Source organism: Rana temporaria, chromosome 3 (assembly GCF_905171775.1).
Source record: "Rana temporaria chromosome 3, aRanTem1.1, whole genome shotgun sequence".
NCBI classification, from domain to species: Eukaryota; Metazoa; Chordata; class Amphibia; order Anura; family Ranidae; genus Rana; species Rana temporaria.
The window spans coordinates 382,535,605-382,548,705 of record NC_053491.1 but is presented as its reverse complement, the minus strand read 5'-3'; the positions used below and the strand labels follow the sequence as shown (position 1 = coordinate 382,548,705).

At 44.7% G+C, this 13,101-nt stretch overlaps 1 protein-coding gene across 1 annotated transcript in view; it reads left to right on the top strand.

Annotated features, from left to right (window-relative positions):
- The window catches only part of SLC13A4 (solute carrier family 13 member 4), a 98,511-nt gene that overhangs the window by 55,939 nt on the left and 29,471 nt on the right, over positions 1-13,101 (top strand). The window contains exon 11 of the mRNA XM_040345678.1: positions 11,414-11,515. Coding sequence (XP_040201612.1) covers positions 11,414-11,515 — 102 coding nt within the window. The remainder of the gene's footprint in view (positions 1-11,413; positions 11,516-13,101) is intronic.

The window sequence follows — 13,101 nt, the reverse complement described above, 5'->3', positions numbered from 1 at the left end:
TGAACAAATATTAAAATAGTTCCTACAACAAATCAACATCAATAAATATAATATTTCCTTTTCAGCTAACTATAGTAGAGAGGCAATTATATTATAAATGCTTGTGCACACTCATTTTAAAAGTAGGGACAGGAACAGCTACTTTATATTGCTACTTCTACTGGCCACCACCCAAAATGGATTATGGGCATACTGAAAGGTCAATTAATGAGGATCAAAGGAAATTGTGATCAAAAGGAAGATTATGATATACAATCTAATATGTTGGTAAACAGATTTGCCCAAAAAGGATATAAATGCCCTTACCTACAGAGAATACAGGAGGAGGTTGGCTTAACGGATAGAGGAGAATTACTCACCCCTAAACCACGAAAAAAAAACAGCTTTTTAAATAGCCTTCTGCACAGAATACAATAGACAATATAAACAAATTGAAAAAGTGGTAAGAACACACTGGCCAATCCTAATGAGGGACCCAATACTTGCCAAAACACTTCCCAATCGACCTAAATTAATTTATAGATGACCATCCATATTAAAAGACAAGATTGTAAAGAGCATCCCTGACCCACCAAAGAAACTGGTAACCTTTTTGGATAAGGTTGGTTTCTTTAGTAGTGGCAAATGTCTAACATGTAGAACATGCAAGAGTGAAAAGAAGAAAACCACCCATTTTCAATCCAGATTCACAGGACAGGTGTATAAAATATCTAGGTTCATCACATTCAGGTCCACACATGTCACAAACCTTTTTAGAATGTGAGTGTGGATTACAGTATGTGGGTAGAACCACCAAGGAGCTAAAAGTAAGAGTGCGTGAACATATTAATAACATCAAAAAAGGATTCCGCAAGCACAGTTTATCAAATCATTTCAAAAGATTCCAAAACAGAGGTCCTTCAAAATTTACCTTTTGTGGGATAGATAGAGTAGAAAGACATTGGAGGGGTACTAACATAAAAAAAGCCATATCACAGAATGAAACTAAATGGAAATACCAATTACACTCAATGACACCTACAGGGTTGGATGTAGATTTAGATGTAAATTGCTTTATTTCTAATTATTGATGTTTTTATAATTTATGTATTTTTTTTATGTATTGTATTGAATAATGTATTTAGTTGATTATCATGTTTGTGATGGGCATACACATGAGTAGAAACCGGTATATTATATTGATATACCAGTATTAATTTATCTGGCATGGTGCCTAGTTTGGAAGAATTGGTAATTTTATTAGAACAGGATTTAAAGATATTGGGCCAGATCCTCAAAAGAGATACGGCGGAGTAACTGCTGTTACTCCGTCGTATCCCTGGTCCTAACTATGGAACTGATCCACAGACTCAGTTTCCCATAGTTAGGACGAAGATCCGACATGTGTAATTGAATTACACTGTCGGATCTTAAGGATGCAATTCTAGGCCGGCCGCTAGGTGGCGAGGCCATTGAGGCCGGCGTAGAATATGCAAATGACCAGTTACGGCGATCCACGAACGCTCCGACGGGCCCGACGCTCTAAATCTACGTCGTTTACGTCGAGTTCCGCCGCGTAAAACTAGGGCTAAGCCCTAGTTGTCCTAAGCCATGTTAAGTATGGCCGTCGTTCCCGCGTCGAATTTTAAATTCTACGTCGTTTGCGTAAGACGTCCGTGAATGGCGCTGGACGCCATTTACGTTAACGTCTAAGCAAATGACGTCGGAGCGACGTCAGTTAGCGCAATGCACGTCGGGTAATTTACCCGACGGAGCATGCGCAGTACGTCCGGCGCGGGAGCGCACCTAATTTAAATGGGACTCGCCCATTTGAATAGGAACGCCTTGCGCCGGACGGATTTAAGTTACAGCGCCGCAAAATTCCAGGTAAGTGCTTTGTGGATCGGCACCTAACTTGGGAATTTTGCGGCGGAGTAACTTAAATCCGAAAAGTTACGTTGCGCCGCGGCTTTGTGGATAACCCCCACCAAGTATACTTATTGTCTCGGCCAATTTGAGCTTCTTATGCCACCAGGAAGTAAGTTGGATTGTGCAGGAGTACCAAAATGGCGATAGTAGTGCATAATAGACGTAACGTGAAGTACCAATATGGTAGCTGACTACTTCCTGTATCTATAGGAAAGGCAGGTTAAGCAGACAAGGAATACAAATATGGCTCCTAACATACTTCCGACGGAAGCAGGAAGTCAATAATACAATGCGGTTAGCATCATTGTGGCCATTCAAACTTCCCCATCTAGGTAAGCTGAAAAATATAATAGCACTATAGAGGTAACCGCCACACACAATGTATCAGACGCGGTACATGTTTTATGCGATGGCCGGCAACTTCTTGTGCTCATGGGAGAGTGGGTTGAAACAACAGGGAGTAGCAATATGGCGGCCAACACACTTCCGTCAGAAGCAGGAAGTAGAATAACACACAACGTAGTTAGTGAGAGGAGTAGGAGGTTTGGGTGTATTGTTTTTTTTTCACATATAAGGCAGCCAGTCAAGGTCATCCCTAGCTTCTAAAACCGCCCAGTGGGAGGAGCAAAACGCGTCAAATGGGAACCACACACATGAGGTTCAGTAACGGCTGGCAGCACTCCAAGGTGGCGATTTTTACCTTTATGCCTTTCTTTGATGTATGTGCATTTCTTTGTGTTTTTAACAAAACATTTTAGCAATATTACGCTATGTGCATCTCTCTGTTCATTGACACATGTTATACTCATATCATCATATTGGAGAAATTACCATAGATATGGATTAAAGACCTTGGAATCCTTTAAAGTTTGCTATTCGTGGGATACACCTCAACTAGTGATGTAGGATAAAGACCATGCAAATTTAAAGCTTACTGCTGGTGAGTGGGGACCCAGGAGGGGAGCATGGAGTGGCACTCTTATCTTCACAAGCAGAAGTGGACACGTTCATTTTGCACTAAATGACTTTATTACATTGCACTTTGATTGAACCTTATGTGTTTGCACAAGCACTTTAATATATTATAAAAAACAATGGATTAATTGAGCGCACTCCTAATATAGTTGTAGAACCTACTACTATAAGGGCAACGGTAGTTAGCAATAGATATTCTAGGGAAATTATAAACATAAGTCCATTATCGTGTGTCCATCTAGACTAAAACTTCCGCAGAGGTGACAGCCAGCTTGCAGATGAAGGTAAATCTGAAATGTAGCAAGAGGAAAAAAGCGGCGCCTTCTGAGCGTAGTAAATAAGTGTTTATTAAAAAGTATAAAAAGACATTAGAAATGCACTCACAGAGGAGCTACAAAACACGACTTATCTGTATGGGGGTTCATCCGCTCTAATCCCGGGTACTGCTGATGCTGCGGGGTCGCCGTGGCTCCTTGCCTCTATCGGCAGCGGTGGGGAAACCAGACGCTCTCAGGGAGTAGAGAAGGAGGATGGAGTTCCCGAGCGCACAGCCGTAGATGACGTCACTTCCGGGTCAGGAGTCAACGGGGAGGTGCACGCGTTCAAAGCATGCATGCTTCTTCATCAGGCTCTTTCCTCTTACTTTAATATATTATTGTTCACTTATTTATTTGTATATTTAAGAGCAGCGCTGAGTTTTATCATTTTGTATCACTGTAAAAGCCTGCTTGATGTTTTCTTAAAGTGGAGTTCCACCCTAAAAATGTACTTTCTATTAACAGCTTGCCTTTAACCACTTGACCACTGGGCACTTAAACACCCTTCCTAACCAGACCAATTTTCAGCTTTTGGTGCTCTCACGTTTTGAATGACAATAACTCAGTCATACAACACTATAACCAAATGAAATTTTTGTCCTTTTTTTCCCACAAATAGAGCTTTCTTTTGGTGGTATTTGATCACCTCTGCGATTTTTATTTTTTTCGCTATTAATGAAAAAAGAACGAAAATTTTGTAAAAAGATGAATTTTTCTTCATTTCTATCATAACATTTTGCAAAAAAGTAATTTTTCCTCATAAATTTGGCCTAAAATGTATACTGCTACATATTTTTGGTAAAAAAAAAAAAAAAATTGGGAAATTATTTAGTCTGGGTGAAAGTTATAGGGTCTACAAGCTATGGTACCAATTTCTGAAAATTGAACAATTTGATCACATCTGAATACTGACAGCTTCTCTCATTTCTTGAGACCCTAACAAGCCAGTAAAGTACAAATACCCCCCAAATGACCCCTTTTTGGAAAGTAGACATTCCAAAGTAGTTATTAAGAGGCATAGTTAGTTTTTTGAAGTTGTCATTTGTTCCCACAATTCTTTGCAAAATTAGGATTTTTTTTTTTTCACACCATATTGTCATTATAACAGGTTATTTCTCTCACCTGGCATGTATATTCCACAAATGACACCACAAAATATATTCTGCTGCTCCTCCTGAGTATGGCGATACCACATGTGTGAGACTTTTACACAGCGTGGCCACATACAGAGGCCCAACACCGAAGTAGCAACTTCAAGCATTCTAGGAGCATAAATTACACATCTAATCTCTCAACCACCTATTACACTTTTGAAGGCCCTGGAGCACCAGGACAATGGAAACGCCCACAAAGTGACCCCATTTTGGAAAGCTAACACCCCAACGTATAATCTATGAGGCATAATGAGTCTTTTGAACAGTTAATTTTTTTGCCAATGTTTTTGGAAAATGTGGAAAAAAAATGAAAATGCATTTTTTTTACACGAAGTTGTCCATTTATAGGATATTTCCAACACATAGCATGTACATAGCAAAAATTACACCCCAAAATATATTCTCCTGCTCCTCCTGAGTATGGCGATACCACATGTGTGAGACTTTTACATAGCGTGGCCACATAGAGACCCAACATCCAAGAAGCACCATCAGGTGTTGTAGGGACACAAATTACACATCCAATTTCCTTACAATCTATCACATTTTTGAAGGCCCTTCATATTTCTAACACAGCATTTACATACCAAGAATTACACCCTAAAATACATTCTGCTGAGTAATGGGTAAAAAAAAAGGATTACCTGTGGTTTTAGTAGTGCAATTGTCCACAGGAGGAGAGCCCTGATCCAGGCAGCAGGCAGGGACGTGGTCAGCGACAGTGAATGGAATTGTCCAGGCAGCAGGCAGGAATATTGTCCATAGTCGGTACAGGCAGGGATACTGTCCATATATAGTCCAGGGCCAGTGCAAGTAGAAACATTGCCAGCAGTGCCAAAATATTGGTCCTGGTAGTAAGCAGGAACATGGTCCAAGTAGCAGGCCAGGAAAGAATGGGGACAGGGGTAGAGGCTTCTCCCACCCAAATCTCTTTGAAGCCTCCGGGCAACCAGACCCTAATCTGGGAATGAGAAAACTAAAAATTTAGTTTTTTCATCCAGAAAAACTATTCTGGAGCCCCTCACATATGTGAGACCCCTGTGTTCCCACTAGCATAGCAGGGTAAAAGATCAATCCAAGGGGCAGGCAAAAATCGTGGTCAAACAGTCCAGGGTCAGTTCCAGAGCGGGCAGAAGTAGGTACAGTTTATCGTTAGGCAGAAGAGTAGTCGTATAACAGGCCAGGGTCATTTCCAGAGCAGGCAGAGTAGGTACAGTTTATCGTTAGGCAGAAGAGTAGTCGTATAACAGGCCAGGGTCATTTCCAGAGCAGTCAGAGTAGGTACAGTTTATCGTTAGGCAGAAGAGTAGTCGTATAACAAGCCAGGGTCAGTTCAGGAGCAGGCAGCGGTATGTACAGTGGCATAAGAGGTGTGGCCGTAAATGATAATTACGTTTACCATACTTTCCTAATAATCTAGTAAAGTATGGTAACGGCGGAAACATTGATTGAAACAAAGGCCTGGTTGGGAAGGACAATCAGGGCAATAATATGTAGTGTCTCTTCTAGTTCCTGCTTTGGTGCACACACGGCATCTCTTCTGACGTTTTCGGCCTGATTCATGGGGGGGGATTTTCTCAATAAAGTGTCGTTCATGGAGTCTGCTCACGCAATCGGAGCGAATGCCATCTGGTGAGTCTTCAGGGTACAAAAGGGAGGAGACAATTTCTTCTTGGTAATAAAGATAAGATAAGGGGGTCCTTGTAGATTTACGGTAAATGACATAAGTGTTGTAAATGGCCAAATTGAAAAGATATATGGAGACTTTTTTATACCAATGGCGGCTTTTTCTTGTGGAAAGATAGGGTTCGAGCATCTGATCATTGAAATCGACTCCCCCCATGAACAGATTATAGTCTTGAACACATGCCGGTTTTTGGACAGGGCCGTTTCTTCTGAGGATTTCCACGTGGGTGTCATCATGTATCGTTGAGAGCATGTGTACATTTAGTTTGTCCCTCCACCGGATAGCCAATACTTCTTCATTCCGCAAAGACGCCGTCTCCCCATTTCGCAGTCTTTCCATAATGAGCCTTTGCGGGAAACCCTTCCTATTGGGTCGCACTGTACCACACGCTGGAGTGCCCATCCGGTGAAGGTTGCGGAAGAGGGGCAAGCTAGTATAGAAGTTATCCACATAAAGGTGGTAACCCTTTCCAAAGAGTGGATATACAAGCTCCCAAACAATCTTTCCGCTGACTCCAATATATTCTGGACATTCAGGGGGATGCAGTTGGGTGTCCTTCCCTTCGTACACCCGGAAGGCGTAGACGTACCCCGTGACCCGGTCACATAGCTTGTAGAGCTTAACCCCATATCGGGACCTTTTGTTTGGGATGTACTGCTTGATGCCAAGCCTGCCTGTGAGGTGGACCAATGACTCATCCACGGAAATATTTTGGTCGGGGACAAATAACTGGGGAAATTTCTCAGAAATTTTTTTTAGAAGTGGCCGAATTTTAAATAATTTGTCATGTGATGGGTCATTTCGGGGAGGGCACTGGGTGTTGTCGTTGTAATGGAGGAAACGCATTATCGTGTGGTATCTGGTTCTTGACATAGTGGATGAAAAGACTGGCATGTGGTGGATGGGTTTTTTGGACCAATATGAGTATGATTCATTTTTTTTTTAGATCCCCATGTTAAACGTTAGGCCTAAAAATAATTTAAATTCCTCCACTGTCAATGCTCTCCATTTATAGGGACGGGCGTAACTTGAATCAGGGTTGTCTCTTATGAATTGCTGTGCATAGAGGTTGCACTATGCCACGATGGAGGATAATAGGTCTGGGGTAAAAACTAAATGAAAAAAATCAATAGGGGCAAAGTTCTCTCTGTTCACCTTAACACCTGGCTGGGCGGTGAAAGGGGGGATGTTTGCTGCTCCTGAATTGGGGGGAAGCCAAATAGGGTTTTCAAGGGCATAGGGAAGGCTAGCATGGGTCCTAACCCTTTGGGGCTGAGATGACACTGTGCTGGTTCTTGGCCTTTGCTGCAGTGGTACTTCATTTCTTCTGGACGGCACTGAGCTTCTAGTTGATGCCACTGTATTTCTGGTGGATGGCACTGAGCTGCTAGTTGATGCCACTGCATTTTTGGTGGATGGCACTGAGCTGCTAGTTGATGCCACTGCATTTCTGGTGGATCGCACTGAGCTGCTGGTTGACGCCACAGCGCTACTTGTGGTAGCCTGCTGCTCCATGTCAATACGTCTTCGTTTCATGGGAACACTTGGCTCTTCCTCTGAATCTGAAGAAGACCCACTGCTTACAACCGGTTCATATTCTGAATCAGAATCAGAGAGCTCCCCGCTGCTCTCGTCGGTCAAGCACATATGTTCGTATGCCTGCTGAGTGGTAAAAAACCTTTTTGCCATACTGGTGACTGTAGGCTGTGGTGACAAACTATGGTAGGGAAACGAACAGATATGGCTGCACTGATGGGTGCTGATGAGGCTGGTCTAATGAGGGTGCACTGATGGGTACTGAAGGTGCACTGATGGGAACTGATGAGGGTGAACTGACTATCTGCCACTGATATGCACTGATAAGGTGGCGGTGATGAGGATCCACTGATGAGCACTCACTTATGGGCACTATTGGGCACTCTAGTGGCACTGATGAGCGCTGTAGTGGTGCAGATGAGCACTATAGTGGCGCTGATGTGGTACTGATGGCACTAATGTGGCACTGGGCACTGGTGGCACCGATGGGCACTGGTGGCACCGATGGGCACTGTTGGCACCGATGAGCACTGTAGTGGCACTGATGGAGCACTGGTGGCACCAATGGAGCACTGACGGACACTGATGGCACAAATGGGCACTGATGGACACTGGCGGCACTGGTGTAGCACTGACGGACACTGGCGGCACTGATAAGCACTGTAGTGGCACTGGTGGTGCACTGACGGGCACAGATGGGCACTGATGAGCACTGTAGTGGCACTGATGAGCACTAATGGACACTGGCAGCACCGATGAGCACTGCAGTGGCACTGGGCACGGTAGTGGCACTGACGGACACTGGCGGCACTGATGAGCACTGTAGTGGCACTGGTGGCAACGATGGGCACTGATGAGCACTGTAGTGGCACTGGTGTGGCACTGATGAGCACTGGCAGCACCGATGAGCACTGTATTGGCACTGGGCACGGTAGTGGCACTGATAGAGCACTGGCGGCACTGATGAGCACTGTAGTGGCACTGGTGGCAACGATGGGCACTGATGAGCACTGTAGTGGCACTGGTGTGGCACTGATGAGCACTGGCAGCACCGATGAGCACTGTATTAGCACTGGGCACGGTAGTGGCACTGATAGAGCACTGGTGGCACCGATGGGCACTGGTGGCACCGATGAGCACTGTAGTGGCACTGATGGAGCACTGGTGGCACCAATGGAGCACTGACGGACACTGATGGCACAAATGGGCACTGATGGACACTGGCGGCACTGGTGTAGCACTGACGGACACTGGCGGCACTGATAAGCACTGTAGTGGCACTGGTGGTGCACTGACGGGCACAGATGGGCACTGATGAGCACTGTAGTGGCACTGATGAGCACTGATGGACACTGGCAGCACCGATGAGCACTGCAGTGGCACTGGGCACGGTAGTGGCACTGACGGGCACTGGCGGCACTGATGAGCACTGTAGTGGCACTGGTGGCAACGATGGGCACTGATGAGCACTGTAGTGGCACTGGGGTGGCACTGATGAGCACTGGCAGCACCGATGAGCACTGTATTGGCACTGGGCACGGTAGTGGCACTGATAGAGCACTGGCGGCACTGATGAGCACTGTAGTGGCACTGGTGGCAACGATGGGCACTGATGAGCACTGTAGTGGCACTGGTGTGGCACTGATGAGCACTGGCAGCACCGATGAGCACTGTATTAGCACTGGGCACGGTAGTGGCACTGATAGAGCACTGGCGGCACTGATGAGTACTGTAGTGGCACTGGTGCGGCACTGACAGACACTAGCAGCACCAATGGGCACTGAAGTGGCAGAGGTGGCACTGGTGGGGACTGTAGTGGCACTGGTGGGGACTGTAGTGGCACTGGTGGCACAGATGGGGACTGTATGGGCACTGGTGGGGACTGTAGTGGCACAGATTGGGACTGTAGGGGCACTGATGGGTAGTGGTAGTGGCACTGTGTGGCAATGCTGGGCACAATATAGATGTCACTCACTTGAAAAAATCCCTTCTCTCCTCACACGCTGTATCGGTGTGAGGAGAGAAGAGAAGAAGACCTCCTGATGACCTCTCTATGTTTACATTTTGACTGCTCCCTCATTGGAGGGAGCGATCAGGTGGTGAAGAGCCGCTATCATTGGCTCTTCACCGTGATCCGTGTAGCGTCGGATCCCCTGAACGCGGCGAGCATTGACACTTCCGCGTGCGCGTCGTAGTGGACGCGCAGACGAGGAAGTGCACGAGGACGTCCCAGGGACGTCCTGTCAGAACTACTCGACCGCGCTGTAGCAGTATTTTTGCTATAGCGCGGTCGGCAAGTGGTTAATGTAAAAAATAAATAATAATTAAAAAAAAAACATTTTTACTCACTTCTATCTGGCTGTTATTATGCAGATTTCGTAATCTGCTTAGTTCCTGGTCCTAGTTGGTTTAACTTCCTGTCCTAAGACCCCATTGCCTCCTGGGAAATTATGACACTCATTTCCCAGGACTCTCTGGGTATTACTGTGCCTAAAAATCGCCCAGCATGCACCTCTCCCTGAAAACCAGGAAGAAAAATTAACTGGGCTTCACATGCCCACACATATGATGGATACGGCCACAACATGAGCTGGAGGATAAGGCAAGTGTTTGCAATGATTTCTGGAAAGATTGGGGAGCTATTAATATGTTTTAGGGACTATTTAATGTGATTCATTTTAGCTTGCAAAAAAAAAAAAAACAGCCACTGACTTCACCGTACGTCCCTGTTCTGCAGAATACTTCAGTTTTTATGCAAGTATTACAGCACTGCACCATCCACCCCACTCCCTTTTGTTGGTAGCTTGGTGATCCTGGAACACCATTGCTGGTGATGCTAGAGCACCCACTACAGGCTTCTTGCTGCCTCTTACATATGGAGAGCCCAGTGTTTTAAAAAAAAGCAGTATAAAGATGCTTTTCTCACCCATCAATCATATTCAAACCAGCTTTAAAAATGTGTTTGTGATTGGAGGTACAGAAAGCAGAGACAGAAAAAAAATTACACACCTCAGACTCCAGGAGGTTCCCTCATACTGCCCATAATGATCCTGCATAGAAGTGTGTGCTTTTCATTCATGGAATCACACATTACACACCGTCTACATAAGAGCAGAGTAAAGCAGTGGCGTATCTAGGGTATGGCAGCCATGGTAAGTGCCATGGACGCCATATGTAGGGGAAGCTGTTAAGTGGCTGGGCAGCAAGGCATTTACCAGGGTCTGAGGGTCTCTTCTTCTCCCCTCCCGAGCATAGGCAGGATCTCCTTTTCAGCACCTTTGCTAATGGACAATGGCAGCGCTATCCTTGCTGCGTTCAGCCACAGCCCTCCCCTGCTCTCCCAGGCTCTCCCATTCCATCTGGTCGGATTGGCAGCGCACAAAGAAGAAGGAGGAACATCAGTTTCTCCCTCTCCTCTGTGAAAACTGAGGCCTTATATGATGAAGATTTTATCACTTCCAGTATTGGTTCTGCATTTACCTTGCCTTGGAGGGCAGAGGAGGGATCAGGGGTCTAATAAACCCCAGATTTCTCCATAAAGAGGATATGTCACTACCCAAGGTATCACAAGGGATGATACATATCACTAGTTTTGTTAGCTGTTTTTTTTGTTAAGGTTATCTGAAAGATGGGTTTCCAATGTTTTGACAGGGGCGTAGTTTCAGTGATTGCCATAGGCGCTATTTCCACTAGATACGCCTCTGGAGTAAAGTCTCTGATTTCAGTAACCAATCAAATTTCTGTTTTCTACATTTATATCGCTGTAGACCACTTCACTCCATCTTTATTGATTTTGGTTGTGCCTTACAGAATAAAACCATGTATGTATTTTTCAGCTACCCTGAAAAGGTTACTGTTTTCTTCTTCATCCTGATGACCCTCCTCTGGTTCACTCGTGAGCCGGGCTTTGTACCTGGCTGGGAATCCTTATTTGAGAAGTAAGTATGCAGCATAGATACATTGTTAGTATTAACTGCTCAAAGTTTGTTGGTGCTGGGTCAGATAACATGGTTGGTATCCTTGAGAAAATAAAGCTAAAATGTCATTAGTCTTGTTGAACTGGCTGTAACACAACTCCCAAGTCAAAGTGAAACCGTATGTAACTCCCAATAATTAACGCATGGCATTTGTTGCCCTTTGGTCTGTTAAATATATAATTAAAAGTATTAGGTATTTTTTGCACTTATGGAACAAATATAGCCAATTAGAAGTCTTATGTGCTTTTAACTCCCAGGCTCTCTGCCTGTAGTGTACCTTATCAGTTATCAATTGTTCCCAATTGTCTCTAAGGATTTTTGGCATTGTCACCCTAATGCCTCGTACACACAACCGGTTTTCCCGACGGGAAAACTGCCATTTTTGTCGGGAAAACCATCCGTGTGTATGCTCAATAGCAGTTTTCCCGACGAGAAAACTGCCCGCAAAAAAAATAGAACCAGCTTTCTTTTTTTCCCGTTGTGATTTCCGGCGGTCTTTTTTTTAGTCGCGAAAACCGCTCGTGCGTATGCTTTTCCAAGGGGAAAAGAAACACGCATGCTCATTCTGGTAAAACTAGCGTTCGTAATGGAGATAGCACATTCGTCACGCTGTAACGGACTGAAAATCACAAAGACGGAAAAGCGCAAATTGTCTCTCACACAAGGATTAGCAAAAGCAGCCCAAAGGGTGGCGTCATTTGAATGGAATTTCCCCTTTATAGTCCCGTCATATGTGTTGTACGTCACCGCGCTTTGGTTTGGCGTAATTTGGCATGAACGTGTGTATGCAAAGCAGGCTGGAGAGGAATCACATCAGGAAAAACATTGTGTGTACGAGGCATAAGACAGGACTACAGAACCCCTCCCCATATGTTATGGCAATATTAAGAGGGGGAGGTGTTCTGTAGTCATGTCTTAGGGTGAAAATGCTAATAATCCTTTCATTTAATACAGTAAGTTTTGTCACCCAGGAATAGGAAGCGTGTTACTGGTAGGATGGCCAGGTGAAAATATAGAAAATAAAAGTCTTTCAAAAAAAGAATGCAGCTGCCATATCTAGGCATTGGTAATCTGCAATATATTACATTTATTTTTTGGGTTTAGGTACATTTTAAATAAATCCTTTCTCCCCTATTATTTTATGCTGTTTATTATATCATTTTTTTCTTTTCTCCTTTGTGGCTGGTTCACACTAGAACGCACACATTCCTGTACGTTCTGGCTTTGACAGCCCATTGATTTCAATGGGTTGCCAAACATAATGAAACGTTGAAAAAGTAGTGCGGCTGGCGGTCAAAACGTTCCTATCCTAAACGCGATTCTTCCGCGTTCATGAGAGGAAGGTTGGGGGAGGTCGAACCTCCCCTAACTGCAGCAGCTCCTAAACAATCCTAAAACCCTATTGGGTAGATTCAGGTACGGGCGCGCAATTTTAAGACGGCGTAGCCTAGCGTGTTTACACTACGCCGCCTTAAGTAAGAGAGGCAAGTACATGATTCTCAAAGCACTTACCTCCTTACTTAGGGCGGCGTAGTGTAAACGCGGCG